The sequence below is a fragment of the Oxyura jamaicensis genome, chromosome 10 (assembly GCF_011077185.1).
Source record: "Oxyura jamaicensis isolate SHBP4307 breed ruddy duck chromosome 10, BPBGC_Ojam_1.0, whole genome shotgun sequence".
Taxonomy (NCBI): Eukaryota; Metazoa; Chordata; class Aves; order Anseriformes; family Anatidae; genus Oxyura; species Oxyura jamaicensis.
Window position 1 is genome coordinate 10,954,022 of NC_048902.1, and position 27,780 is coordinate 10,981,801.

General features: G+C 51.0%; 1 protein-coding gene across 3 annotated transcripts; it reads right to left on the reverse strand.

Annotated features, from left to right (window-relative positions):
- Positions 1-27,780, reverse strand: LOC118172245 (mucosa-associated lymphoid tissue lymphoma translocation protein 1-like). Of its 3 annotated transcripts, none has more exons than XM_035336020.1 (16): positions 27,645-27,780; positions 26,807-26,895; positions 26,541-26,644; positions 25,938-26,056; positions 25,440-25,593; positions 24,610-24,788; positions 23,048-23,144; positions 20,770-20,796; positions 19,751-19,954; positions 14,726-14,903; positions 11,093-11,167; positions 10,361-10,488; positions 9,958-10,089; positions 9,679-9,830; positions 3,826-3,951; positions 1-2,276 (listed from the first exon to the last, which is right to left on the reverse strand). In XM_035336020.1, the coding sequence occupies exons 3-16, from the start codon at positions 26,548-26,550 to the stop codon at positions 1,950-1,952; spliced, it is 1,908 nt and encodes a 635-aa protein (XP_035191911.1). In that variant the 5' UTR covers positions 26,551-26,644; positions 26,807-26,895; positions 27,645-27,780; the 3' UTR covers positions 1-1,949. The 3 variants fall into 3 exon arrangements, with proteins under 3 accessions (XP_035191911.1, XP_035191909.1, XP_035191912.1); XM_035336018.1 differs by lacking the exon at positions 27,645-27,780 and adding an exon at positions 27,027-27,085; XM_035336021.1 differs by lacking the exon at positions 26,807-26,895 and having other exon boundaries at positions 27,645-27,773.

Consider the following 27,780-nt stretch of genomic DNA (forward strand, 5'->3'; position numbering starts at 1 on the left):
TGCTTTCAAAAACACCAAGTGTTTTATTTAGGAAAAAAAAAAAAAAAAAAAACAGCCTTGCTTTGAATGAGATTAACATTCACATGAGATGACATCTGCCATAATTACACGAGCCAGAGACACACTTTGCCCCACCGGTATAGAAGGCTGTGTATAATCCCTCCTTTTGAGTACTGCACACCTCCTAAATGGCTCCGTAGCCACCCACTGACCTGTCTTAAATTTCTGCTGGTGTTGATTTAATCTTTGGTTCTCCCCTCAATTAGTTTACTATTTTCTGGTTTAGTTTCTCTATCAGTCCTTCTTATTTAAACTGCATCCTGTAATTTATTTTTTTCGGAGCTTTACATTTTTTTCCTAGTAGACTTTCTAGTCTTCAGCCAGATGGGGCCTCTCTTCTTTCCCTTGGCTCTATTCACTGTGAGGAGAATAAAAGCCTCCTCTGTTCTCTTTGGACAGGCTTCCAGCATTTGTAGGATGGTTTATCTGGAAGAAGCACTTCATATTTTTCCATGCTGCAATAGGCAGTCCCCACTGTACACTGATATGATCTTGTCTGCCGAAGAAGAACCAAAACTCAGAAAATGTTCTCCCCACCCCTCTTTTAGAACAAGACAGTGGAGAGAGCTCGGGCACTCTCCCCATCCCACCCCACCATCCTTGACTTCTCAAGAAGTCTTTGAGCTCCAAATTCCTTCTGCCACAGGATCACAATTGCCAGAAGGGTTGTCTGGAGCTCTCTGGTAGAGCTCCCTGCTCCAAGCAAGGCCAACTTCCATCAGTTCACCAGCACCTCCTCCAGTCCGGAGTGGACTGTCTCCAGGGATGGAGATCCCACACCTCACTGGGGTCACTGGTCTCCATTTGATTGTCCTCCCAGGCCCTTATTAAAGAAAAATTAGAGAAGCAGGCAGGGAGGAGACTGCAACCACTCCGGCTGGGCCTCCTCACCTGTGTTCCTCCCTGGACGGCTGGTTCTCCACAGAAAGTAGTGCTTCAGGCTGCCCACAGTGCATGCACACTGAGACAGGCACTTTGAAACAAAACAAAACAGAAACAAACAAACAACAGTTGCAGTAACAACTATTTTTGAGGTTCTTCCTCCTCCATCCTGTCTTTTCCATCTCCCACATGTAGAGATTCTGCATCTGAGAGGAACTCAGGACCATGCAGAATTTAACACCCTTTTATGCCCCAATGTAACATGCTACGAGGGGCATGCAGAAATTTACCTGCCCAGGGGCTACTACTGATGGAAAACCAGCCTCCACTGTAAACATGCACCCGACAGGACGGCTGAGCCTCCTTTTCCTAGCAAGCACTTTTCTTGCCTCAAGTATAAATACATTATGTAGAAATATATAAACACATAATTTAAAACCTGCTTGGACACAAGCAGGACTTGGAAGGAAGGAAACCCCCAGTGCAACCCCCGGGGAAAGCTTACACATTCACACAGTTTTATCTGGGTCCCTTGGTCATTCCTTGTGTCCTTTGCACAAGCAGTAACAGCAGCTGTGGGCTTTGAGATGGCGCCTCTGCTGTAGCGCAGGACTGTAGTGTTTGTGGGCTTCTCAACACAATTAATGCTGCAGCGCTTGCTTTCAGGCACTTGCTTCGTAAACTCTGATTCGCAGAAAACATCATCCCGTGTCCTTGACTGTGAGCACTGCTGGGTTCTGTCTGGCAATGTTATGACTTGTCGGTGGCTGGGTTCTCCGCCAGACGTGACAGTGACTCCTTGGTGATGCCGACAGCCTCATGTGGGACAGGGGTCGTTTCCAGCAGGACCAGATGGGAGAAACCTTTCCATAAAAGCAGCCTTGGCCTCATTTGGACAGGACGATTGCTGAGGCTGGAAGCAGATAAATTCTGCCTTGTTTAGCACTTGAATAACTGCTGCCTCTACAAGGCAGCCACCCCTCAGCTGCGCACACCAGCCTGCAGGGTCACGGATGGTCCTGCCCGGGGCCAGCCCGCAGCAGGGCCGAGCAGAGCTTGCTCAGGCTGCTCTCATCGTTCTCCTCTGGCTCGCTGCTGGAGTTGGAGGGGTTGCTGCTGGGCAAGCTGTGGCCAGCACCTGTCCTCAAGGATGCCTGCTGCCCCTTCGGGTCTGCCCAGGCAGAAGTGTTCTGGTACCTTGGCTGGGCATAGTTCCTCTGGCTGAAAAACTGTCCCAGCAGAGATTTTGGGAGGATTTTCTGAAGGCTTTCACAAGTCCTTTTCTTTGTGCTCAGCTGGGTGTAATGCAAATCCAACTGCAGGACCACATCCACCTAGAAGGGGAGAGCAAAGGACACAAGGTGAATTTAAGACTTGAAACAGAGCTTTTTTGCTCAGTCAAAAATCCAGACAGACTCTGCTGGCTGTTCTGCAGGCTCACAGCCCCATGCTGTGGTGTGCTGGAGCAATGCTGCTGCCACAGAAGAGGAGATGTTACATACGCTTGTGGCATTCAAGGGCCTGAGCCATGGTTTCTGGATTTCAGGACTTCTCCTGAGATCAGGCCACCTCACTTAAGACCTTATCAGTGCAGGACAGTGTCACCCCAGGGTGCTGGTGCAGGGGAGCAGGAGGGGACAGGGACTGCGCCCAGGCAAACTGCACCCACGCATGGAAGGCCACGACATCTGTCCTGGTCGTGGTGTCTGTCCTGGCCACAGTACAGCACTGCACACACAGAGGGAGGCATGCAAGGGCAGGGATATGGATCACATATAAAACACATCACAGAGTAAAAAATGAGAGTTTAAAACAGCAATGCTCTGCAGGGATCCATTTGCAGTCTAGCACTACTTTATATCTCTATAAAACAGGGTGAAAAAAAAAAAAAGAAAAAAAAAGAAAAAAAAAGAAAAAGAAAAAGAAAAAGAAAAAGAAAAATAGCAGATTCATGGCAGCCAAATCCCTGAACGTGAAACCCTAGCGTGGGGCCGTGCTTGAGATGCCTGGCCGTACAAAGCAGGGAAATGTATCATGCAGCAAGGAGATTTTCCCTGTGTGCCTGGCAGGCAACACAGGGTCCAGCTCTCATGTCTGCATTTAACAGCTTGGGAAGGGTTCAAGAAAAGAGCTCCAGGAACAATCAAGGGCTGAAAGAGCTGCCATATGCCGAGGCACGTACTGTACTCAGCAAATGGAGCTCGCTATAGGCAGATCCACACAGCAGCTCGAGAGCAATGTTCAGGGTGAGCCTGCATGGAGCAGAGCAGATAAGCACCTGGCAAGATCCACTGGCTGGGTGATAGAGGGAGAAAAAAATAAGGGAGAAACCAGGTGCATACTGCTATTTGCAAAGAGAGAATCTGTTGGAAGAGACAAGGCAGGCAACTAGCAATTCTGCCTTCTCATGGTCTTTAAATAGTTTGAGAGTCTTTTGAAGTGTGCCAAAGAGGCAGAGTTTGGCTCAGGTTTGGTAGTATCACTCTGACAGCAGGGAATAAACTCTCCTGCTGCTCGAGTTCCTGGCCAGCCTATGTGCCCATCTCTCGGGCAAGCACGCTTAGTGAGATATCCTTCATCCAAAACATTTGGGCTAGTCCCGACCTCTCTGAGGTTGCTACGGGCAAGGAACAGCCTCTCTGGCCAGACAGCACAGGACAGGATAAATGAAGAGAAAGTCAGCTTTTGTGCCCTGGAGACCCACAAGCTCCTCCAGCACCACTATGGGCATTACACTGCAACACAGGAGGGTCTCAGCCCAGATGCTGGCCACTTTCTGCATGGAGTCAAGAGGTCAGAGGGGCACAGCCAGTGGTGATGGGGAGTACCAGTTGTGTGAGGGGGCAAGGGAACAGCAAAGATTTGCACATGGCAGCCCTCTACCTGAATTTTCTGCAGTCCACAGAGCTGGAAGATGCAGTCCTGCTCCTCCTGCTTGCAAACAGATGCGAGCAGAGATTCCACTTGGTCCGGGCGGCTCTCCTCCAGGTTGGCCACATCATCCACCTCCTGGGTCAGAAAGACAAAGGAAATGTAAGGAAATTTCCATGTCAGCTTAGGCCTGGAAGAACAACCGCCCATCAAACATGCTGCTTCTCTACACAGCAGGGACCGGGGCTGGCCTGTGTCCTTGCCACCTGGGCTACTGGCAATGCTGCGTACCCTAATGGAAGTACTACAGAGTGCAAAGAGCAGAAATAGAGATTTTACACACTTGCCTCGTGTATATCAATGGGAAAGCCTAGCCAAACATTCCCTGAGGGCAGCAACAGGAAATCTGTGGTGTAATGGGATTTCCAGCAGTACAGACAGCAGCGACAGCCCGTATCACAACCACCTGTAGTCTAAGCGGTGTGTCGAGGAGGGAGGAAGGAGTTTTCTGAAGGCAGAGCTGGAGGAAGCTCTGAGCTGTGCTGGGTGCTGAGCTAGCCCCTGCCATCTGCAGAACTGTCAATTCTTGCCTAATTACTCGAACTTTTCCAGAACAGCTCCTTCTCTATGAGATCCTCTCCAATAACCATCGTCTCTTGGAGCCTCCCCTGAACCGCTGCCTGCAAAAGCCCAAGGCAATTTGTTTCTGGACAGAATACTTGGGGCGGAAGCTAAAATGTTGGATCCCAAATGCTGGCTGGTATCTACAGGCATCAGAGTCACCTTTGCCTGCAAGGCTGGCAGAACAGGAGTAAACTGTCCATCATCTGTCTGTTGCTGATCCAGCAGGTCGACCAGTGGCAGGCTGAAAAAATAGCATTTATCTCTGGACAAAGGAAAGCCAAATCCCATCTCTGCACTTGGCTACTCATTACTGGAAAGATAAAGAGAAACTGGAGGGTGTTTAGGAGAGATCAGGGCAGCAAATGGAGTGGCAGAAAGGGGGGATGGCTGTGCTAACAAAGGGAGGACACAGCTCAAAGGAGGATGGAACAGCTCTCCTGCTCAGGGAGCCTTGTCATGGTTCCTTCGGCCAGCATGAGCTGAGTCCGAAACAGAAGACAGACTGCAATGCACAGCACCTTCTGCAAATGAACACTGCCCTCTCCTGCCCTCTCCTCCTTTGGCTCATCGCATCAGGTACCTGCTCCAAGCTCCCTCAACTCAGCCACTGCTGTGCTGCTCTCAGCAGCCGGGTTAAACTAAACCTGGAGACCAAACAGAGGGACCAAGCAGATCAGCCTGGAAGCCGCCAATGCAGGGCTTCAGCAGGAGGGCCGCAAAAAGGAGCAGAGTGCTCCTACCACACCCAGCCAGCTTCACCTCACCTGATGATGCTGACATTGCGCTGCAATGGAAGAACAGGGCAAGCATGCAGTCAGCCCTGCCTTGGGCATGTTTTCTTGGGAAAACCACCAACTTTTCGAGATAAGGTTGTGCCTGTGCTTTCAGTAGCATCTCTGGACTGTTATGAAGGTGCCAAAGTTAACTTTGAACCTTGCTAGACTTCGTAATATCTACAACATCCTAATAACTAAGAGAAAAATAAGCCGGGTCATGGCCAGAATTCCTCCTCAGTCACCCTCCACTAGTCTCCTCTCTTCCCCATACGTGGTCTCTGATGTATCGTTCTCCTCCAGCCTTCTCCACAGCTGCCTCAGTGTTGTTTCCACAAGCGGTTTTTGACTTCTGCAGCCCTGCCTTCCCCAGTGCATCCCCACATCCACAGCCTCTGTCCCAGAGTGCCTCCTCTGGGATCCATCAGCCTGCGGGAGCTGGGGTTGGGCCATGCTCTCTTCTTTCTCCTTGCAGCCATGCATGTGCTGTGGATCAGATGACTTCTAAGTGCCTACTTTTGCAATTGCATTACCAGCCTTTGTGGACACCGTGAATCTTTGGCGATTAACATCACAGTTTGGTTCATGCTAGCAGGGCAGGGATGCTCGGATCTGTTCTAATGTACAGGACTCTTCTCCTGAACATCTATTGTTCTGCAATTTCAAGCCCCTTGTGGCTGGGCTACCCTTTTTTTCAACCTAAGAAAAAAACAAATATTGCAGATGTGACTAGCAGGAATACAACACTCCAATGCAAGTTAAAACTTGGTGCGTGAAAAGCCAAGCAGCACCAGGAATCTGGGATGGGGAGAACCACGCAGCCTCCCTGAATGGGACAAAGCCATTCCTTAGCATCGTACATCCAGATCAGATGTGCTGTTTCTCTCTGGCACAGCAGAGATGCTCCAGGCCCTTCAGCTTCCCCGTGTCCTTCCCTGGACTCCCTGAAGTACGCCTGTTGCTTTCTTCTGGTGAGGAGCCCAGCACCGGACCCAGCGCTCCTGTTGTGGCCTCCCCAGTGCTGAGCAGAGGGGCAGGATCCCCTCCCTCCTCCTGCTGGCTCCTGCTCGCCTTGCATCCCTAGGGCCTTCTCCGCCAGGCTGCTTCCCAGCTGGGTGTCCACAGCATGTCCCTGGGCTGGGCTTTTACTTCCCAGGGGCAGAACTTTGCAATTCTCCTTGGTGAACCTCATCAGGTTCCTGCCAGCCCACCTCTCCAGCCTGCCCAGGTTCCCCTGGATGGTGCACCAGCCACTTCTCCTGGTTTTGTGTCATCAGCAAGCTTGCTGACAATATACACCGACCCATCACCCAGATCATTAATATGTTAAACAGGGCTGGCACCAGTGCTGATCCCTGGGGTACACCACTAGTGACTGGCCTCCAGTTGGAGTTCACGCCACTGATCACAACCTGTTGAACCTGGCAATTGAGCCTGTTTTCAATCTACTTCACCATCCACTTATCTAGTCTGCTATCTCATCAGCATTATCTCAGCATGTCTGTGAGGAAGTTATGTGGGAGGCTGTTACAAGCCTTTCGACAAAGGCTATCAGGTTATCAGGCAGGGCTTCCCCTTGGTAGTCCACACTGGCTGATTCCAGTTGAATGCCTTGTCCTTACTGTGTTTGGAAATGGCTTCCAGGATTATTTGCTCCTTCCCAGATCTTTACTCTTGCCCTTCTAAAAGACAGGAGGGACACTGGCTTTCTTCCAAGCCTCAGGAACTTCCATTGACCAGCACGAGCTGACAGTGGCCTCACAGTGACATCTGCCAACTCCTTTAGCACTTGTGGCATGGTTTATGTCCTAGTTTCTTTAAGAGCTCCATGATCTGATTTTCCTCCACCAGGAGAAAGTTCTCCTTGCCCCAGAGTTCCCCTCTGGTGTCTGGGAGTCCTGAAGGCCACTCTGAACAGTAAAGACTGAGGCAAAGAAGGTACCAAGTACCTTGTCCTTTACCATGTCCTGCGTCACCAGGGTCTGTGCCCCATTTAGCAGGGGAGCTGTATTTTACTTGCCTTCTTTTGCTGGTGTAGAATCCTTTCTTGTTGCCACCAGATTCAATTCCAGTCAGGCTTTGGCTTTCCTAACCCCATCCCTGAATCAATGTCTCTACAGCCCTCCGGTGCCATCTGCCCTTCCTTCTACCTCTCGCATTCCTGCCTGTCGTGTCTGAGCTCAGTTAGGAGCCCCTGGCCCATCCATGCAGGCTTCCTGCTGCCTTTGCCTGCTCATCGGGATTCCTGAGCTCAGAGGAGGGGAGAAAAAAATAAAATAAAAATAAAAATAAAACAGCTCTGCTGGACCTCTCATCTCTCCAGGACTGTGTCTCACAGAAAATAGCTCTTGAGCCCGGTGACCTTCAAGACATTCATCTGGGCAAGGAGTGACCTAATCTCAAGGGATCAATTAAAGCCTTGACATACGAGACTCAGAGCTTCTCTGCCGACAGCAACTTGTTATCCGCAAGTATATGCACTCTGCTAAATTCCCAGCCTCTGTAGCCTCCCACGCCAATGACTTCCACAATCTAATTACAATGCACACAGGCAAGTATTTCCTTCCATTAGTCTCCTTTATCATTTCTGGCTGGGTAGGAGTCAGGAAATGGAGAAAAGGCTTTTCTGAATTAATATTTATATTCCATTCGTAATTACTGACAAATGTTTCCCCATGATGGAATGTATTATTTAATGAGGATGATGCCCCGGAATTGGCAAGGCCAGAGTTTCGGTGGGCCCAGAGACTCAGATACTCTAAATAATACGGGGAGAAGGTGAATGCGGAGACCATTAGGTCAAACAGCTCCAGATCAAGTTACTTGATTTGAAAATATGGAGATTCAACACAAAAGTTTAAAAAAGTAGGCATTTAAACAGTATAGAGGGAGAAAAATTGAATGCCTTAGCTCTCAGCATCACTCACTTACACCTATGTCCTAAAACAGCTTCTCCTTCTGAGGGCAGTGAAAATGCAAGACAAGGGGCAGGAATGAACACTACCACTGGACAATTAAAGAAAATGAAACAATGCTAGAAAAGCCCATCATAATTGTCTCTGACAAGCCCTGCATCAAGCCCAGGCTCTCTGCTGAAGTCACTTTGATAGTCAGAATATGGCAAATGTTATACAGACTGCCATTTCCTCAGCCAAGCGGCTCCCTGGACTCATTTCCTAGGGCTTAAAACATACACCTCACATCACGCCTGCGTTTGCCTGCCTTCAGCCTCCAGCTCCTGCACCTCAGCAGTGTGGCTCAGTCCTCTGGCTCCTCTCAGTGTCCCTGGCAAGCAAGGATGCAGCCAGAGCGCCCAGATCCCCGAAGGAGCCAGCTGCCCTCCTACGGACACCCCAGAATCTCTGGGTTGTTCCCAAGGGTGAGTGTGGGTGGCCTCACGGTGTCCGGCTAGCGTGCCCGACGGCCGGCAACCGTGTGGGGATGTGCTGCCATGTCAGCAGACACCACTGGAGGTCAGTGTAGGCTAGCACCGCCATGGAGCAGCTCAGGGACACGGGATCCTACCGCTCCAGCTTTCCTGGGTCCCTTTTTTGTCGCCCTAATCCCTCTTGTGCTAGTCTGGGACACGGGGGCAAGCAGATGGGTCTCCCTTTTCCCACAGGTGCTGCTGTGGCATGGATACACACACCCATACACTAAATTTTCAGGTGTGTTTTGGGAGTTCACAAGGGGAAATGATGATCTGGTCTTGTAAGGGGCAGGATCAGGCTCCAAACCTCCCGCTGGACGCACTGCTCCGCATCAGTGACCACAACGTACTTAGGGGCAGCATCCCTCCATGAGCAGCAAGGGCCAAAAGATCCACCACAGTCATGCTACGCTTCAGCAAAGGGACTACAGAAAAATGAGGAAGACTGTTAGCAAAAAGATCGGCAAGAGAATTAAATCCTTAGCAATAGCGTGGAGGCCATTGGAAAAGACCACGCTATGAGCATGGTCTGTTAGGAAAAGAGTAAGAAGGGGTATGAGGAAGCTGGTATAGCTCAACAGGGAACAAGCCCATGAGAATATATTGCGTTGAGATATTTTAGCACAGCGGGTTAAGACGGGATCATTCAGAAAGCCAGACCTGCTTTCAGACACAGAAAACAGACAGGCTCTTCATCTCAATCAGATTAAATGCAATAATTTAATCAGGCAGGCCAGAAATCAGTCTGAGGAGTAACTGGTTACAGGCATTGAAACTGGCACTAAATCCTTTTCACAATGCATTAGGAGCAAGGCAGGCAGTCTGCCAACTGCTGATGTGTGGAAGGAGCATTTAAAGAGCACAAAGCTCTTGCAAGGAGGTGGTGTCAGCAGTGACAGTGGAGGGGATCCTGTTTCACATGGGTTCAGCCTTTTCCAGCCCTCGGGACTCCTCAGGCTCGCCATAAACCCCCCTCCCTCTCCTGCCCCAGTGGGAATCGAGGGGAACGGGACCAGCATCTCCCCATTCAAGACTCACGGTGGGCTGGCGGAGCATGAGGTGGGCATCAGTGATGTGGGCCGGGGGGTCCTGCAGCTTGGCGCAGACAGACATCACATTGGAGAAAAGGTGTTGGAAGCGGAGCTCTGCCCGCGCCCCACAGGGGAACATCACTGTTTCTCTCGGTGGCTCTGCAAGGGGAAGCAGAGTGGGGTCAGCATTCAGTTCCTCCAGCGATCCCACTGCCACCTCCCTGCAGAGAGGTGCCTCTGAGGGGCACAGCGACCCCCCTGCTCCCTCCATCCCTGCACAGCTCACCATGGTCACATCCCCAGCGCTCCACAGCTGCTCCCAAGGGGCAGATGGGGTCTGTCAGGGAGCGGGCTTCCTTCAGAGTGTGTTTGATCTCCATCACCTGCTTCCCAGTGACCAAGGGATCCCGGCCGATGTCTGGAGGAGACAATTTAGAGGCACAAGGGTCACTCCAGGTTCCTTATTTGCCACCCTGCCTTTCAGACCCTACATTAGCATCCTGGTCCCGCTGCCAGGTTACTAAAACCTTCCATGGGGCATGGCCCGCAACCTGATTTTGGGGGCAGGGGGAGTGTGGGTGTTCATCCTCACTGTCCCCCTTGCTGGGACTTGGCTTCTGCTGGTATCTCTTCTCATCCCTGCTGCTGAAATGAATGGTTTCTAACTCGGGTTAAAAGCACTCCTTTACCTTCTAACACATCCTCCAGCATGTGTGTAACCTTCTTCTCCTGCAAAATATGTTTCTTCAAATATTTCATGAAGATCCCAGAGCTGAACTCCCCATCCTGCAACTCATAGGCTTCCGCATCTTCACTCCTGCAGGGGTAATGATTCATCTTAACTTTCTGCAACGGGGAGGAAATCCTGGGGTGAATCAGGGTTTGTTGGCTGAGTCTGAGTTAGCTCCTCAAGCAATGCTGCCAAGTGCTTGATGAGAGCCCCAGAGAGGATGAGAAGGGCATGGGATGGGAAAAAGTAGTGAAAGGGGACAAGAGAAAAGAGCACAACTTCTTTTGTCAGCCTAGCTGGGTGGCAGCAGCTGAGCAGCCTCTAAGGCTAGCACTGGAACAGTAAGCAATGCTCATCTTCATCTTGGGAGGCTTCTGGTGACCTGCTCATGGCACACATGCTTTGGGAATCAGGCTCAGGTCTAGAAGGATAGATGACAGGAGCTGATGCCACCTTCACAAGTAACCTGTAACTGATAAACAGGCTACCACTAGCAATGTCAGGAGGAAGAGAAGAAGTGTTCAAATGAGAAATCTTAGAGATAAGGGTAAGAGCCAGAGAAAGCATGAGAAAAGCAGTCTCAAGCCTCCAAAGCCCCCAGGCATGAAGGTATGAAAACAGCTGGGATGGTGCCAGCTCCTGCCAGCATTTGGTCCTGTGTCACAGTGTGGGCACAGCAAAATATACTTACGTGGCGTAGCCATAAACAATATTGCCCCAGGGCTCCAGCGGCTGTACCTGGGAGAGAGCACACTCTAGGTTGTACCTGTAAGAGGAGATGAAAATTCCAGTCAGTACTGAGAGCAACAGTGTGTGCCTGGAGGGGAGGGACAGCGTGCTCCATAAAATCCACCTCCTGTGGATGGCAATAATATTAACACCCATGTAAAATGTACTCATGTTACTTGGGCAGCAACTGAAACTAAAGCTAGGAGTCCTAAGAACCCAAACCATGGGGAAATGAGCAGATAGGGCCACCTCCGACCTATATACTGGTAACTGCTCTCTATCCTGCAAGTGAGCCTAGAGCTGTGGTGCAACCATGCCTCCTCCCTTCTGAGGCTAGTTTTTCACAAATTCAAGCAGCAGCAAGCTGCAGAGAATGTGTGGGTTTACCGTGGCGCAAGGGACTGCTGTCTCTGAAGGACTTGGAGGTGTGCGCTTAAGCAGAGCTTGTGGCTATGGCTTGACTGCCTGTCTCAGGGTTCAGGGGTGCTCCACAGCTCTCTTCCAGCCCACACACATACCTTCTGCCCCCAAAAAACAAAGCTAATACATGGCCAGGTCTCACTGAGAGATGGGATCAGTACAGCTGGAAGCCCAGTATGGGTTCTGACACCAGGGTGAGCACATGCCTGTTATTTTCAAAATCATTTACATCTGAAGTGATAGTCCTGGTTTCCACCAGAATAGATGTCCTGGTAGCACTCTTGGCAAGCCTGACCTAGAAGCTCGCCCAAATCAAGACACACTGCACAAGCACTGGTTGCTTCTGAGGTAGGAGGTCTACACCAGTGATTTGGAGCTGTTCCCAATTGCACAGGGATAAAAGCCAGGCACAGAGATGGTATTATTTGGTGTTATTCAATTCCAGCATAGCTTGCTGGGGCTGAAGCTGGCACGCTAAGGAGAGCAGAAGGGATCGTTGCATTGCCAGCAGCCAGTGAGTTACCTACTGCTGGTGGCACAGTCTGTAGATGTTCAATGGCAGTATTCATCTGGCTTGTATAACTTTTCTAAAGATGATCAAAAGAGAAAATGTTGAAAAGGAGATACACTTCTAAATATGAACACTGAATGGAGAGATTTATCTGCCTCCCAGGTGCTCCTAGATGAATATAGAAATCTGGGGTGCCAGGTCCAAGAGGAAATGAGACATCACATCCCAAAATAAGCCTGTTGTCCACATGCTGGGGACATCCACCTGAGGCTGCACAGACAAAAGTTGATGCAAACCTTTTGTGATGGCATCAGCAGGCATCACAGCTCCAGATGCAGCTGGTGCATGCAGCAGAAGTTCTGGCCATGGTTCCCTGCCCCACGGGAAGACAAAGTTTTTCCAGACCATGACTAAGCACAGAAAGATGTCTGACATCAGAGAAGGTGGCAGAGCTCCCTCCTGCCTTGGGCCCCAGTAGAAGCTCATTCATACAGCACTTCTCATACAGCCCAGTTCTGATCTGCACCCCAGACAGAAGGCGGTGTCCTCCTCCTGTCCTAAGCAGCACACTCTAGAAACCTCCATAAATCAGGGAATTACTGGAAGAGGCAATCGCATCCACCCAAAATGAACACATAAATGTACTAGGTTACACATAGGCTCCTTGTTCCTGGTTCGTCCTGTGCTGAAGCTGAACATCCGCCACCACTTGGCAAAGGAACGTGTATTTCTCATCGCCTTGGCATTTCTGATGCCGACATATGGGGCGAAGAGATACTCCGCGTGAGATCCCTCTTAGCACACACACAGCTCCTCCTGCTTCACGGACAGCTGGGCAAGCCACCAAAAGACAACAGCTATCTGCAATTCACAACATCGGTTTAACCAAAAGGGTGTTGGGAAAGGAGGCCCTGGGAGCCCTGTTTTATTGAGTGGTATAAACACATGCATCTATGAAATCCAGATGCTTTGCTGAGCTGAAGCAGTGACTTCTTAAGAAAAACAAGCCCAGCAGAGAGCTTCTGCAGCAATCCCCTGTGAGCTCAGGGATAACACCTTCTGCACTAAGTGCTGCACTTGCTGTGGGAAAGGGTAGAAAAGAAGTGTGAGATTGGGGGAGGAAGAGAGAAAAACAGCCACATAGCCACGCCTAAACATCACAGCAGATCTCACATCGCATCCTTTTCCCAAAGCGCCGTAAGAATTCACGGAGCACATAAACAGCCAGTGGCACCAAGGACGGAGGTATCAGCTCTAAAGCCACTTCATGGATTGTCACTGTTTGTGTTAGAAATCCCAGTGCAGTACTGCCCTGCTCTTTCCAGGTGGAGCATTTGACATTTGGGTGAGTCCCTGGCCTAACCTCCGCCCTCGGATTTGGCAGGAGCTGCGCTGATGATTCAGCAGTGCCCCTCAGCAAGGGCTCTCAGCAGCACAGGGCAGGGAATCAAGGCGCTCTGCTCCCGCTGTGTGCTGGCAGTAGCAGTGAGACAACAGGAGAAGAGGGATGCTTCGCTATGGGGCTTTTGGGGCATGTATCCAGGGACAGCAAGCTCTATCAATGTTGGCAACTCAGAGCTGCAAAATGCAGGGTAAGTCCCAGTGCAACCAGCTTGCGAACTATTCAAAGCAAGTGTTCCCACCTCTGCAGCTAAAAGATGTCAAAGATCTAATGTCTTTCCAGGGGCTAGCGGTTCTTTCAGGACAGTGCTATCAAAATCTTTACTGTCTTTCCATTGCTCAGTGCAGGAACCACAGAAGGAAAAGAATTTTCTGCCTTTGACCTCCAGGTCCTTCCTGTCCTGTAAATCCACCTCAGGAGCCCCAGATAGATGAAACAATCACAGCTTCTACTGGCTGAGCCTAACTACCTCTGTTGGAAATGGGCAAGTAGTAACTTTCTGCAGCCCACAAGATGCATGATGGAGATCTGCAGGCCAAGGCAGGATGATAGGTTTTCTACACCGAGAAGAAAAAAGCTGATTCCCCGACCTCAGCAGCAGCCTTGGTCCCACTTCACATGACAACTTCAGAAGCCTTTAAGGCCAGTGAAACCAAGTGGCATGGCTTAAAATATTTTCCACATTGTGTTGCACTCTTCTTTCTGAGAGGTTAACAAAAACACAGCCGAGAGAAAGAGACGAGCTAAATGGCCCCAGGCTGAGCATGCGGGGCAACTCAGTGAGATGACACGGGGACACTGCTACAGCCTGCCTGGTCGGGTGGGTCAGTGCAGGTGGCTGAGACATAAAAGGCCAATCTGTACCATAGCTACGCTGAGTTTCAGCTAGCGCTTTATGCCAAAGTAGAGCCAGCCCTTTGCAGACTGCAGCTGACTTGCCTGAATAGCCTGTATTTGTCAGGCTTTTTCATCCCCCTTCTCTCCAGCACATCTCAGGCAGGATCTGATGCTTACAAAACCGCATCTAGCACGTGACTGACTGCTTCCCAGGAGACCCTGCAAGACCTGACAGCCTTACTGATTTTATGACACAGACGGATAACCTTTCACAGAGGCCTCAGCAGTGCAACAGAGGACAAACATCTCACGTGGCTGTGCAGGAGCCCATTGCTGAATGGGGGTGAGGCTGGCAGCTGTTTCCCCAAGCCCTCGAGATGCCACAATCTGCCTGTCCCACTGAGGAAGGGGGAAGAGCACCCTACCATTTCCTGCAGGTGTCCAGCAGGATGAGGTTCAGGGCCGTCTGCTGCTGCTGCATCTTCTGGAGGATCCTCTGCACGCTGATGCAGTTCTCAGGGGCATACGGCTGTGGAGCATCAATCGGGACCATGTAGTTCCTCCCCAGATGTTCATAGCCATGCCCGGCGTAGTAGAATATGGCTGGAAACGAGGAGAGGAGAGGATGAGTCACAATGCAAACCTGTAGGCCTGTGACCAGCTTCCCATGGCCATCTTCCATCTCCTGCACTGAAGGGATACTGGCATGGGACAGACTTATGCCAGGAGCACTTACAGACAGAAAACCTAAGCCATGTTGACCTCACAGTTTCAAATTTTTTCAAATCCATTCCCTTCGGCAGAGCTGACAGCAGCCCTAAGAAGCTCTCCTGTACTTGTGGTTTCCAGCAGTTCTCCAGGAGACACCAGAGTCACTGGGTATACATTAGCTAAACTGTAATCATTTGTGCTACAACATCCAGGCTTGGATGCTAAACTGTAATTATTTGTGCTACGACACATTAACAACCTTTTAAATAAGAAACACCTCAGCTTCCTAGTTTTGGAGGAGAGACTATCAACAGCTTAGGTGGTGGGAAACACTCCTCTGGTTTCAAAAATCTGCCTGTATTTATACAACTATGAGCCAGTGAAAAATGAGATTTAGAAAGACAGAGAGAGATGAGTTCTACATATGTCTGGATCGTGTGAACCACGTGCCTCAACAATCCCAAACCAGATACCAGCCCTGTAAGGTGGGAGAGGAGTCAGGACTCATCCGGACATTGGTGGGAAGTCCAACATCCAATGTGAATTTTGGCTTTGAGCTTTACTCTTGAGCATATGAAATGTAACGATTTCTACCTTTACAAGAGACAGCAACATGGGAACATCCAGGTTGGAAAGCCAGCACTGAGGAACGTGACACAGCCAAAGCTGGTGCTTCTCCAGCCCCTGCACACGTGCTCAGGGATGGGCTCTCCTGCTGCCCAGGGACCCCCAGGTGGGCTGTAGCTTCCCAAAAGGAAGCTGCGCAGTGGCTCTCTACCCCTTCCCAGCACTGATAAAACTGCTTGTGGGATGCTGTCGAAAGACAGCCTGGGGAACTGAAATCTGCTAAAAATAGCTCCATGAGGTGACGCAAAGAGTTGCACTACCGTAATTGAGGGACAGTGAAGAATGAGATGTCAGAAATGGGAACAAGCAGCTAAGAGGCAAAAGTAAGAGAAATTCGTAGGTCAGATTCCCTGCCAAAGCCCACGCTTCATTAAGTAACCTCTCCTCTATTTTCCTTTCTCTCTTCCTGCCCCTGCAGTTCGCAGGAAATTCACTTTGATCTCTGATGCTAGAAGGGATGCAATGAGTGGGGCAGGAGCTGAAGGACTGAAAGCATGATCTCATCGTATGGAGGACTGAAACCATGACCTCACAGTAAAGGAGGCCTAAAGTCAGCAGGGGTTTCCATTCTCAGGGTACAATGGAAAGTTACTCAAACAGATGTTTTCACAGGTGCCCACAGGGTTTGGGTTCCTCTTCTTATGGATTGCCAGCCAGAGACAGAGGGCTCTGACTTGCAGAAGTTTTAAACTTTCATAACTCACAAATCAAAGTCACAAAAGCCTACTCCAAAAAAGAGAATAAAATGGGAAGCATTCTGGAGAAATCAGATGCAGGCATTTCAGGCTTTGACTCTGAAGTAGTCAAGCACTTCTGGCTTTTGTCTGCCTCCATTTCTGTAAATAACATGGAGGTGATGACATCCTTTACCTGACAGTGTCACTGACACTTGGAAAGACCTGAAGTATTACAGAAAAGCCCATAAGGGATCATTAAATCATGAAATCCCCTAACTTTGGGGGTCCTGTTTTGCACCCTGAATACACTGTTGTATGCTCCCTGTGCTATATAAACCACAAAGACTTGAGTTCAAACAGAAAGACAGGTTCTTTACATCAGCTGAACAACTTTGCTGCAAGCCTTTCCTAGACTTAACCTCTCTTCCTGAACAGGAACATCAACATTTTGCCTAGAGGGTGAAAAGGTATTTTTTCATTTGTTTGGTTGTTTGTTGTTTTGTTTTGTTTTTTCCCCGAGTTACATTTCAGTGCTCTTCCCACATCTTGTGAGTCAAAACTGCTGATCGAGACAAGCTTCCGAGTACCAAATTAAAAAGGGGAAGCTCCAGGCACCGCTAATAATACAGGAAATGTCAGCATGCTGCTTAATTAACGCATTACAGCTTATTCCTAGTATTTCACTCGTAACTTTCTGCTCTTATTGCATTTCCGACATTATTTTTTTGACTCAGGACTTTTTAGGACGCTTGAAATAATCACTAGGGAGATTCCTTGTTTATCTGAGGACTATATAATTAGACTATTCAGGGGATGTCTGGGGCCTTCAAAATCATCACTTCTAAGAGGAGGTCTGGAGGAAAAGCAGCCAGATGAGCCACCACCTCCATGCAGTAAATTAGAGAAGCCTTTGAATCACCTCAAATATCCAGACATATGATACCTCTGTGCCTAACAATGAAGCCTGGTTTTGTTCTGGGATGAAGAAATCTCAGATAAGGCTCAATAACAAAAAAGCACAAAGTCCAGCACTCGGGCAGGTAACCCCAGGCACTGCTTTGTCCGGGGCTGAGCGCTGATCGAACCATGACCCTGGAGATAAGGACCTGGGGTCATGGCAGACACCCTGCTAACGATGAGCCAGCACCTGGGAACAGAGCTATGTTAGGAGATGCAGGACCAGCAGGGCAAGGGAAGTTCTCGGCACTCTCCTTGGCCCTAAGGAGACCCCACTTAGGTCCTGTGTCCAGTTTTAGGGACTTCAGTTCAAGAAGGTGGAGAAACTAGAAAAAGGACAGTGGGAGCTACTGAGATGCTGGGGTCCAGGGCCTGGGAAGAAAGCAGGGAGAGATGGGTTGGGATGGTGATGTGGAGGTGAAGGGAAGGTCTAACAAGAGCCTGCAGCTACTGTAGGAGCAATTAAAGAGACAGCAAAGCCCAGCTCTCCTCATCGGTATGGACCATACAGGGTAACCTCAGCTCCAGAGGGTCAGGAAAGACTTCCCAGGAGGAAGTCTGCCCTGAAACGGGCAGGTGGAGAAGTGGGGGGCTCCATGCTTGGGAGTCTCCAAAAAAGAAAACACCCACAGGTGGAGGCACTGAGATGTCTCTGTGCAGGTGAACGTCCAACACACCCATGTGGATGTACAGGACTGGTTCCCACGTGGGCACCCCTGGGATCTTTGAAGTTTTAACAGGCTACCTAGATTGTGATTGGAACTGCAGCCTCACCACCATCATCCAGCATGTACGAGTTGCGTGAAACCTGAATTTCTCAATCAGTTCTAGGTGTTTATCCTGGAGCTAGTACCTTGAAAAATGGGCATATAGGGTTTAGGAGGAGTTGTTGGCTTCCTTGTAAATATGCATTAACAAGATAAGTTAATTTAAAGGATTTGTGCTTCACTTGTTTTTTTAATCTCATGCAAGAAAACAGCTGAAAAACTACTGGAAAACGCATCACAGCGAGATGCAGCACAGTTCAGGTGGAGTAGCCCTGGGGCACTCTGCAGGCAGACTGACCCAACACCCCACCCTAAGCCTGGATGCCACCCAATTACTGCAAGAGTCTTCCACTCAAACACAGTGCTGGGACCAGCCTGTGCCAAGGTTCACTGCCTCACAATAATAGTAGACCACTCAGCTTAGAAAGCTGTAAAGAAAACTACTGTTTGAAGCAGGCTATGTGCCTAGGAAACACTTGAGGATTATCAAGGTTCAGTAACTCAGCTGTTAATGCTTTCCTTGCCAGTGCACAAAATCAATTTTGCCAGGAAGGATCAATGGCGACAAATGCAGAAAAGCACTGGAAGTTTAAATAAGGCATGACAGCATGAAAGGTTTGCCATTTCCAAATCTTTTTCTTCTCCATTGCTTATGAAAACCGGGGAATTGCCATGGAAAAAAATGCCTTTTGGTCCTCGTGTGCTATAGATATCAGGTGGGCATGGCAGTGCCTTACACAGACGTGGAAAAAGCACAGCACCTCCCCAGGGAGGACGCTGGCCCAGGAGAGGCAAAGCCTGAGATGCAAGGGGATTTCAGACAGCAACCACAAAAGGAAGCTGCAGGTGAAGTCATAGGAATACACTGTCATCAGATGACACACGGCTGGAGCAGCAACAACTGCATGATGCCTTTCCCTGCCAGCTCAGCCTCCCTGAGTGAGTCAGTGCCTCCCGGAACAAGGTAGCTTTGCAATGTTTCCATCTGTGGCCTTGTCCCTATCCATTGCACAACCTCCCAACCTCACACCGAGCGCTGGAATTGGCCTGTGTTGACTTTTGCTGTCTCAATACCCTGGTTCGCCATGCAGCTGAGAGGGTGGTGATGATAAGCACTTTCCAAAGCAGGCTGTGCCTCGTGATGAGGTTTCAAAGAAAAAGAAACAAACGCATCTGCCAGGTGTTTTGGGGGTATCCATCAGGCTGGAAGACCCTTAGAAACCTCAAGGAAGCTACTTCCACCACCAAAATCTGAACATCTGCTTTAAGACCCACAAGATCTGCTCTTTGGTTTTATGTTTAAGGGACACTTCCCATTGAAGCCCAGCCCCAAAGCCATCTGCAGCTGGGAATATGCGCTTCTGCAAAAAGGCTGTCAGGGGCTCAAGCTGGACCATGAGGAATGAGAAACAAGCAAATTGTGGCCAGCTGTAGCCATGACAGATCAACAGGAGCAATCAACAATTTCCTGAATTTTAAAACACCCTCTCCCATTCACAATCGGAAGCACTGGCTCCCCAAAACATCACCCAAAAACCATGCTAATTGAGCCACAGGTAGCCACGTGACAGTGAAAAACCTGTTCTGCTTGCCTGTAACCTAGATAAAATGTTTACCTGAAGAGAAAAGGTATTTTTTTAAAAAAATTTATTACGTTTTTGCTCCTCCCTTGTATCAACCACTGCTACATGTACATAAACTGATGCCTTACCATAGACTCCTTTTCCCAGGAGCTGCAGGAACCGACTGACTGCTGTCACCATCTCAGCCTTGTTCAGGTCCAGAAGAGAGACAACTTGGAAGCCCAGCTGCTTCAGAAGAACACTCAGCTCAAACACATCTGTGACGGGAGCCATCAGGTTTGGATGATGCTGGTAGCGGTTGTTGCCCACTAAAAGTGCTATCTTGCCTGTAGCTAACAGAAACACCAAGTGAAAAAGCTGTAAGCACACAGCAGGTGGCAAGGTCTCACTTCCTTCGGTTGGTGTGAGGACAGGGGAAATCTTTCTCACTTTTAGGCAGGAAGGTTAGACCTTACCCTGTCACAACCCTGGAGAGCCCTCTAGAAAGCCCTCAGCTTTCTGAGCACTTTGACAAAACACGCAAGGCATCATTTTGAAAGAAAGACCTGGAAAGTTTCCACGTGGAAAGCAAAACCGCAGGAGTGGAGGAGGATCTGCACTACTGAGGTTATTTGGCACTGGCCCTACTGTGACTGTTTCGCGTGCTGGCGGCCCCTGGGAGGGGGAAGCTCTGAGCCACAGGTCCTTTCCCCCCACAGGGCTGAAGGAGAGAAAGCCAAGGCTCTTGCTTTGAGCCCTCAGCTTCTCCTGTAGGAAAATCAGATTGGCTTTCAGCAGCTGTGGGAGCAAGGAGCTTTGCTCTGGTCCAAGGAGGTATTTCAAAGAAGGGAAAAGGCATTGTGTGACCCAGACTTCATAAAGTCATTTGGCAAGTGTGGAGGTTGAGATTAGGTTACTCATTAGGAATAATCTTACTCCACTGGCTGAGACTGATCAGGTCTTGGCAGGGAAAAGGACTCTCATCCTGTGCCTCACAGCTCTGATCCAGAAAGCACAGAGCCAGTGGAGCCTGTGACGATGTGGCCATAAAGGCTTGAAATGGCCTCTGCAAGAAAGGCGCCCCTATGCCCTGCCCTCCCATGCACCCTGCAGCTTTCCTTTTAATTAAGGGAATAATTGTTCAGGAAGAAATGACAACAGTACTCACCAAAAAACTTCTCTGAACGACAGGAACCTGGAAAAGAAAGAGGGGAATGATAAGCCAGTGCTCAGCACTCAGCATCCCAGTGCCAGCCCCCATAACAGGTCTGAAACCTGTTCCTGTGGCCCCTGGCAATGCAAAGCTGGATCACGCGGTGCATCTGCATCTCATTCGCATCTGTAGAAGTAAAACAGGCTGCTCCTTGGGCAAGTTTTTTGCTGCCTGCTTGGTAACCTTAAAGACACTTGTCTGCTGATTTCAGGAGCCTGCCTGAGCTGGCCTTTGGGAGGTACCTGAAACCCCATGTCAGCAGCAAGCGGGAACAGCAAGTGGTTGGAGTTGAAAGGTAAGGCATGCAGGAAAGGAGGGGGCCTGTGTGTGAATAGCCAGGAAGCAAAGCTGAGAGAAGGAACAGGCAGGAGAGCCAGCGTGGAGGAGCTGGTGCCTATCCGGACATCTGTGCTGCTTGGCTTAGCCCTGCCTGGACTGCTGTGCTTCCCAAGATGCCGGTGCTGCTCCCTCACTGCAGCACAAGCAAAGGAAACAGAATGATTCCAGGAAGAAACTCGGTCAACATAAGCTTCAGAAGTGAGAGCTGTTCCCCACAAGTGGGAAGGAAGCTGGCTGTTTGCTCTTGATGGTGATAATATTCCCAGCACCTTCAACACCCTGGTTTGTCTTTTCCTGCCTTTCAGCAGTTCCAGCTCAGGAAGACCGCCCCAAAACATGACTCACGAGCTTCATCAGCTCCCCTGTCCAAGCACTGCACTTTGTGGGTGCTGGTGTGCCTGTGGGACATCCATGCAGGAATCCCACCCCGCAGCGCTCACAGCATGCAGCCTCTGAAAACCATTGTTACCCTGACAGCTCCAGATTTCCCTATTTAAAAAAAAAAAAAAAAAAAAAAGTCCAGCACAGGAGAAAAGCCTGAAACTTGACAGGCTCTAAATGAAGAAAGGGCATATTTTTAATTGCATAAATCTTACGAGTCTGGAAGACCTTTAGTACCCAAACACACAGTGATGATGGTGCTGGTAGAGCTCCAGGGATGCCTGGACATGCATCAGAACAAGCCTATTTGTCCTTTTCTGCCTCTGACAGAGCCACCTGTTGCATTTTAAAGCTACTCAGCCATAGCATTTTGAACCCAGCCCAGTCTGATGTCCCTTGCATGCTGACTGTTACTCCTGGGTGCTGTTTTGCCAGATGCAAGAAGGCAGGGAGAGCACAACACTCTCTGATTATACAGGAAAAGTTTGCTCCCCGGAGAGGTTTTAAAAATAGACTGTAAGGCCAGATGAGAAGTTTATAGCATAGAAAAATCTCTAGATGGAGTAAAGAGCCCACAAAGCTATTCCTGTCTCACTGCAAAGGCAGAAGGCCAAAGCAGCCATCACACTGGAGGTGGAGCATGCCCGAGGCTCCGGGGATCCATCTTCTTCCCCAGGATCCATCAGGTCACACAGCAAGCGCTGCATCAGCCCCGGGCTACCAACCGCATGGGCCTGAACCTTCCTGAAATAAACACCATCCTCTCCAGCTCCATGCGTCTGAGCACATCACTTCATCTTGGCAAAGCTGTGAATTAGTTTTAATGAAGGACCCCGTTGCAATTTGTTGAGGGATCTACTAAACCAGCACCTCAGCAGGGCAAGAAAAACTGCAGTGAGCATCTGAGAGTGCAGCCTAATGTGGCTGTTTCCCTTCCATCTGCTGGACCCAGCAGCATCCCAAGCCACAGTATGGCCAGGCAGACGGAACGCTGTTTTTTTTTTTTCTTTTACAGTTGCCACTTCCCTCGCCAAATCTGAACCCCGTTATCAAGTAATCCCATTTATCATGGGGCAGGCCAATGCCTGCATTCCCAGCTCAGTAGGGTTTACGCAGCTCTGCTGAGATCATCCAGTATATCCAGGGTGTGAAATTGTGCTCTGCAGGCTGCTCCTGTGACAGCTGCCCCAGGACTGCCAGGACACTCCAGTGTTTCTGCAGAGCCCCATGCTGTGTCTCCACTCTGAAGTGTCTTATGTTCGGCTCCCCATGTAAGTGTTATTTAAAACCAGTGGTCTTTTTTTGTGTTACTGAAAGTCTGTTCAAGCTCTCCTAATCCCACACCCCTCAGCCCAGCTTCCCCTGCACAAAGTGAGCCCCAGGGTAACACCCTGGCACTGGCCTCCTTGTCCACCAGCCTGGCATTTCCAGCCAAGAGCAATGAAGTCCTCTAATTACTTCTCAAGCTAGAACATGATTTGTAGCAAAGCAGTTGTGCATTGGCTCTGCTCACCTATGCGAATGTCCACTGCGTTGGTCCAGTGCTCTCCGTGGCTATTGGAGGCACAGCAGAGGTACGTGCCGGAGTCACTGACTTTGGCGTGGGAGATCTAGACAGATCAAAAGTTAAATCACATTATTTATGATGACAGTTTGCATCCTCTCAACAGAATCTGCCAAATGAACCCTTGTTTCTGGAATAAAATATATTTTTGTTGCTGTTTCCTGCAACCTCATTTATTGCCTCAGAAAGATATCTAAGATATCTTTTCCATGACTTTTGTCTTTCTAAGAAGCTCAGTGAGGCCACATGCTAAGGTCTGCTGCAAGCCCTGGCTTCTAGAGAGCAAGAATGCTCTGCCCAGATGCCCTCTTTTCTTTATCCAGCAGCCCTGAAACGCTGTGTCATAGCCATACTCTGCCCCATGAACCACACTAGCAGGACAGCATATGGCCAACATCAGAAGGTTGCTCATTTTTCCTCTTAGGTGGCATTTTCTAGATATCCATCACACCCATTGCTCTCTTCTAGCAAGTTTCTAATTCATATCCATCCCTCCTGAAGCAGGACAAGAATGCCAGCAGTTCTGGCTGGCAAGGACCTCTGCAGTTCTCCAGCCCAGCGTAGCATCTTGCTCAGAGAGGAACTAAAGGCACAAGTGGGTCAAAGCAGCTGTGGCTCAGTCTAGACGCATCTTGAAAACCTCTGAGGACAGAGATCTTGTGGCCTCTCTGTGAACAGGCTCCACCACTGCACCCACCCCAGAATGAAGAATCTATTCCTAGTCCCCATGCTGAACTTCCCTGGGAGAAGTTCTGTTTGAGGCCACTGTCCCCCATAACACCACCTAAGAAGAGCCTGGCTCTCTTTACCATGCTTTAAGTGATGCCCCAGGAGGAAATCCAACTTTCTTGCACAGAAGACAGCACTGACTAGACAGCACATTCAGCCAGTGACTGACCATAAAACCAGACCTTTTTCTGACTCCCTGACTCTTTCCTGTCGTAACTAACCACCTTTCCTTCTAGCTTTCCAGCAGGCAGACACAGTTCCTGCAGCTCCATCACTTTACACCCGCAGCCCCCTGCACGTACATACAATAGCTGTTCTTGTGCCACTGCAAAAATGCACAAGAGGCCTGCTGAGAGCACTCAATGCCAGCACAAGGCATCAGTCTCTTATTTCTTACAGAAACATCCACAGCTTTGAAAGAAGCCCATAAAATGTATCCCCTCTTCAGCCATAGTCAGGGCTATCAGAGCAACAGGAGTAATCTGTGGACTGCAGGGAAACACGGCTGAGCATGAGGTTGTTTCTCAAGGGCTGATGAGAGGGGGAGGAGAGGCAAGGAGAGACTGCTTTCTGACCGCATTCACCTGATCACACAGATCAAAGCACGCCTGAGCCTTTACACACAAATAAGAGGACTGTGACCTGTCATATCAAGGATGACAATAGCATAGAATTTTCAGCAGTCTCTCCAAGGCTTCTGAAGCTCTCTCACACTCATTTGGGCTTCTCCCATCACCCAGCCCAGTAGCCAAAGTTTCTGAACCATTCCAAGGTAACATTACCCAGAGCTTTTTTTTCTTCTGGTGTTCCAGCACGTTCCCATTGCAGTACCACTGGTAGCTGGGGGCTGGGACCCCCATGGCAGCACACTGCAGCAGTAGTGGCTTCCCAACTTCCACCTTCTGCTCAGTGGGGTTGAGGATGATGACCGGTTCTCCTTGCCAGAGCTGAGGGAGCAGTCCTATGAAGCAGGAACACAAAATTGGTTCCCCATCCATGACAAGAGAAAACAATGGTATTTTTGTACCCTGCAGTCTGTGTGCATTGCCAGAGAAGTGAACATTTTCCATCTGCACCAAGAGATGCCATCCCATGGTATGGCTGTAGTTGCAGCATCACCTCTGCGCCCTTCTGCAGGGAATCCTTGAGAGAACACCCACAACAGCAGGTGACACACCGAAGCACTGCCTCTTGCTTCCCAGTCCCAAACATGCCCTGACTCCTGCTGGTGCTCACCCTTTCCTGTCAAGGGTGCAGGCAACACCCAGAGGTATTTTTGCCAGATTGCCTCTTCTAGTCCCTCTGTCCAATGCAAAACAACACACACCCAGTATAATCTCCCTCTGGTAAACCCATGGCGAGTGATCAACAGGAGCAGGTAAATACAGCTGGGGTTACTGGCATCATAACTGGGACCTGAAATATCTACAGCATGGACACAGTAGTCTGGCTAAGACCTGCAGGCTCACATCACTGGAGCGATCTTTCTCTACAGTGATTTTCAAGCAGGGAGGACACAGTGTCCCAGGAACCACAGAGGACCACTGTAGTGATGTCTGGCAATATCTGTGCAAAGCAGAAAACAGAGAAAAGCTACAAGACATGTTAGTACCTCTGGCGACACACGGATGGACCTCCACCTTCACCCAGTCAGAAAAGACGGCGTTTCTGTAGAGGTCATTGATTCTGCAGGTGTAGAGTTGGGTCTGCTGTGCAGTGATGGGCAAGTCTTGCTTGGTAGCACCAGGAATCTGGCAGCAGACAGACTAAAGGGAAAATACAGGTGGTGGGCAGCGAGTTGACACTCACTGCTGGTAGCAGAAGGAACCAGCAGGCTCCTGCTAAAAGCAGGAAAAGCAGGAATCCCTGGTTTTGTCACCTCCTCCAACCACAGGGATACAGGGAGAAGGATGTTTTCTATGGCACTCTCCCTGGCACCTGCTAAAGCCCTTAGCATGGTCACGTAACCACATCCTGTTCCCTCTCCTCTTTTCTCTTCTAGCCTCTTGCTTGCCACCCAGTCTGCCCACAGAGGGCTGTCTCCACCATGCCACAGGGCAGGGAGCAAGCCCGACACAAGAACTGGGCTAATCTCTGCTCACAGCATTACCTGGCGCTGACAAAACCACTGGTACTGTAGCGACGTACGAGCCTCGGCTCTGCACCGCAGCGTGAAGGAATAACCGACGGGGACAGAGACGGAGACCGGCTGCTCGGTGATCACAATGGCTACAGAGAAACAGGAGTGAGCTTGCAACAGGAGCATGGACACAGCCCGGGAGGCATTACATGGGTCACTCTTTCTCCTTCAGAGGAGAAACGCTCCAGCATAACCCACGGTGCCCGACCACTCACTACAGGAGCGAGGCCCCCAGTGCAGACAGGGCTTATCCTACCAAAGAAGGGAAGTTTTGGAAAACGAGGATGCTTGACCTCCCGTGGGTTGCCACGCTGCTTTAAAAGTGGCTGCTGGGAGCTTAAACGCAGGCAGCAGCACCCTGCGGTGCACGTTTTGTGCCGCAGCTGGATGAGCGGCATCGCAGGCGTTTCATGGGTGCAGCTCACCCAGCCTGCCCAAGCGCCAGCCCGCGACCCCAGCACCACTGATGCCAGCGTGCTGCTGGCTCCCTGCCGGCGCGGCTGCCTGAGAACCGCAGAACACCCCGAGCTGGGAGGGTGACCCGCGAGGGGCCCCGAGCCCAACGCCGCTCACCTGTCTGCATCGCTCTACCGACGCCTCGTCGCCCGCACCGCACCTGCCCCGGCCGCCCTCAGCAGCCGCCGGCCTCGCAGGCGGCTCCTCGCCCCGCCGAGCACCTGCGGAGGGGAGAAGCAGCGGCACGAGGTCGTGAGGCGGCCCCCGGCCCCCGGCCCGGCCCCGGGCGGCGTGGCGGAGCCCGAGCCGCCCGCTCTCCCCGCTCCCCTCGGCGGCGGCTTCCCCGGGCCGGGCCGGGCCGTGCCGCGGTGCTGGGCTCTCACCTGCCGGCATGGTGGCCTCCGAGGAGCCGCCGTCCTCGGGGGGCAGCGCCGGGCTCAGGCTCCCCGGGCCGGCCGGGCTCCCGCGGGCCCTGCGGAGAGGCGGAGGCGCTCACCGGGGCTCGCCCCGCCGCGGCCCCCGAGCTCCTCCAGGGGCCACCCGGGTGTCTCCCCCTCCGGGCTTACACCGCGGTGCCGCAGGCCCGGTGCCCGCAGGACTCACCTGCCGCCGGCCCCGCCGCCCGGGGAAGGCACTGCCGGGCCCCAGCACCGCACTTCCGCGCCGCCAGGCCCGCCCCGCAGCCCCGCTCCGAAAGCGAAACGGCGCCGAGCGGCTCCGCCCGGGGCCGGGGCCGAGGCCGGGGCTGGGGCTGCCTCTCGGCCCGGGCCGGGGCTGCTCCGTCGGGGGCAGCGGCGGGAGGCGCCACCAGCCGGGTCCCGGGCTGCCCGCGTCTGCCCTGTCCCCACGGGTCTCCTCACCCTGTCCCCACGGGTGTCCTCACCCTGTCCCCACGCGTCTCCTCACCCCATCCCCGTGGGTGTCCTCACCCTGTCCCCTCAGCTGTCCTTGCCCCATCCATTCAGGTGTCCTCATCCCCAACCCCTCAGCTGTCTGTACCGCATCCCCTCGGTTGTCCTCATCCCCATCCCCGCACAAGTCCTCACCATTGTCCCCATGGGTGTCTTCACCCATCCCTATGCCAACCCTTGCTTTCATCTTCATCCCCACCCTTGCTTCCACCCCCATCCCCACCGCCTCCCTCAGCACCATCCCCATGACCACCCTCAGCACTGTCCTCGCAGCCCCCCTCCCCTCATCCCCACGGCCGGCTGGCCCCACCTCTGTCCCCAAGGCCACAGTCCGGGGGCTCATGGTGGAACCCCAGCCGTGCTGTCCCCACTCCTTCAGCGGGAGAAGTGGGGCGAGACCCAGCCCATGCTGACGACAACCCGCCAGGCTGTTTCCGCCAAGAAAT

Coding starts and splice junctions, on each gene's coding strand:
- LOC118172245 (XM_035336020.1), bottom strand. Junction 14,904..19,750: donor CCTGGGAAAAGGAGTCTATG/GTAAGGCATCAG, acceptor CCTCGTTTCCAG/CCATATTCTACTACGCCGGG. Junction 2,277..3,825: donor GTGGACTGCAGAAAATTCAG/GTAGAGGGCTGC, acceptor CTCCCCTTCTAG/GTGGATGTGGTCCTGCAGTT.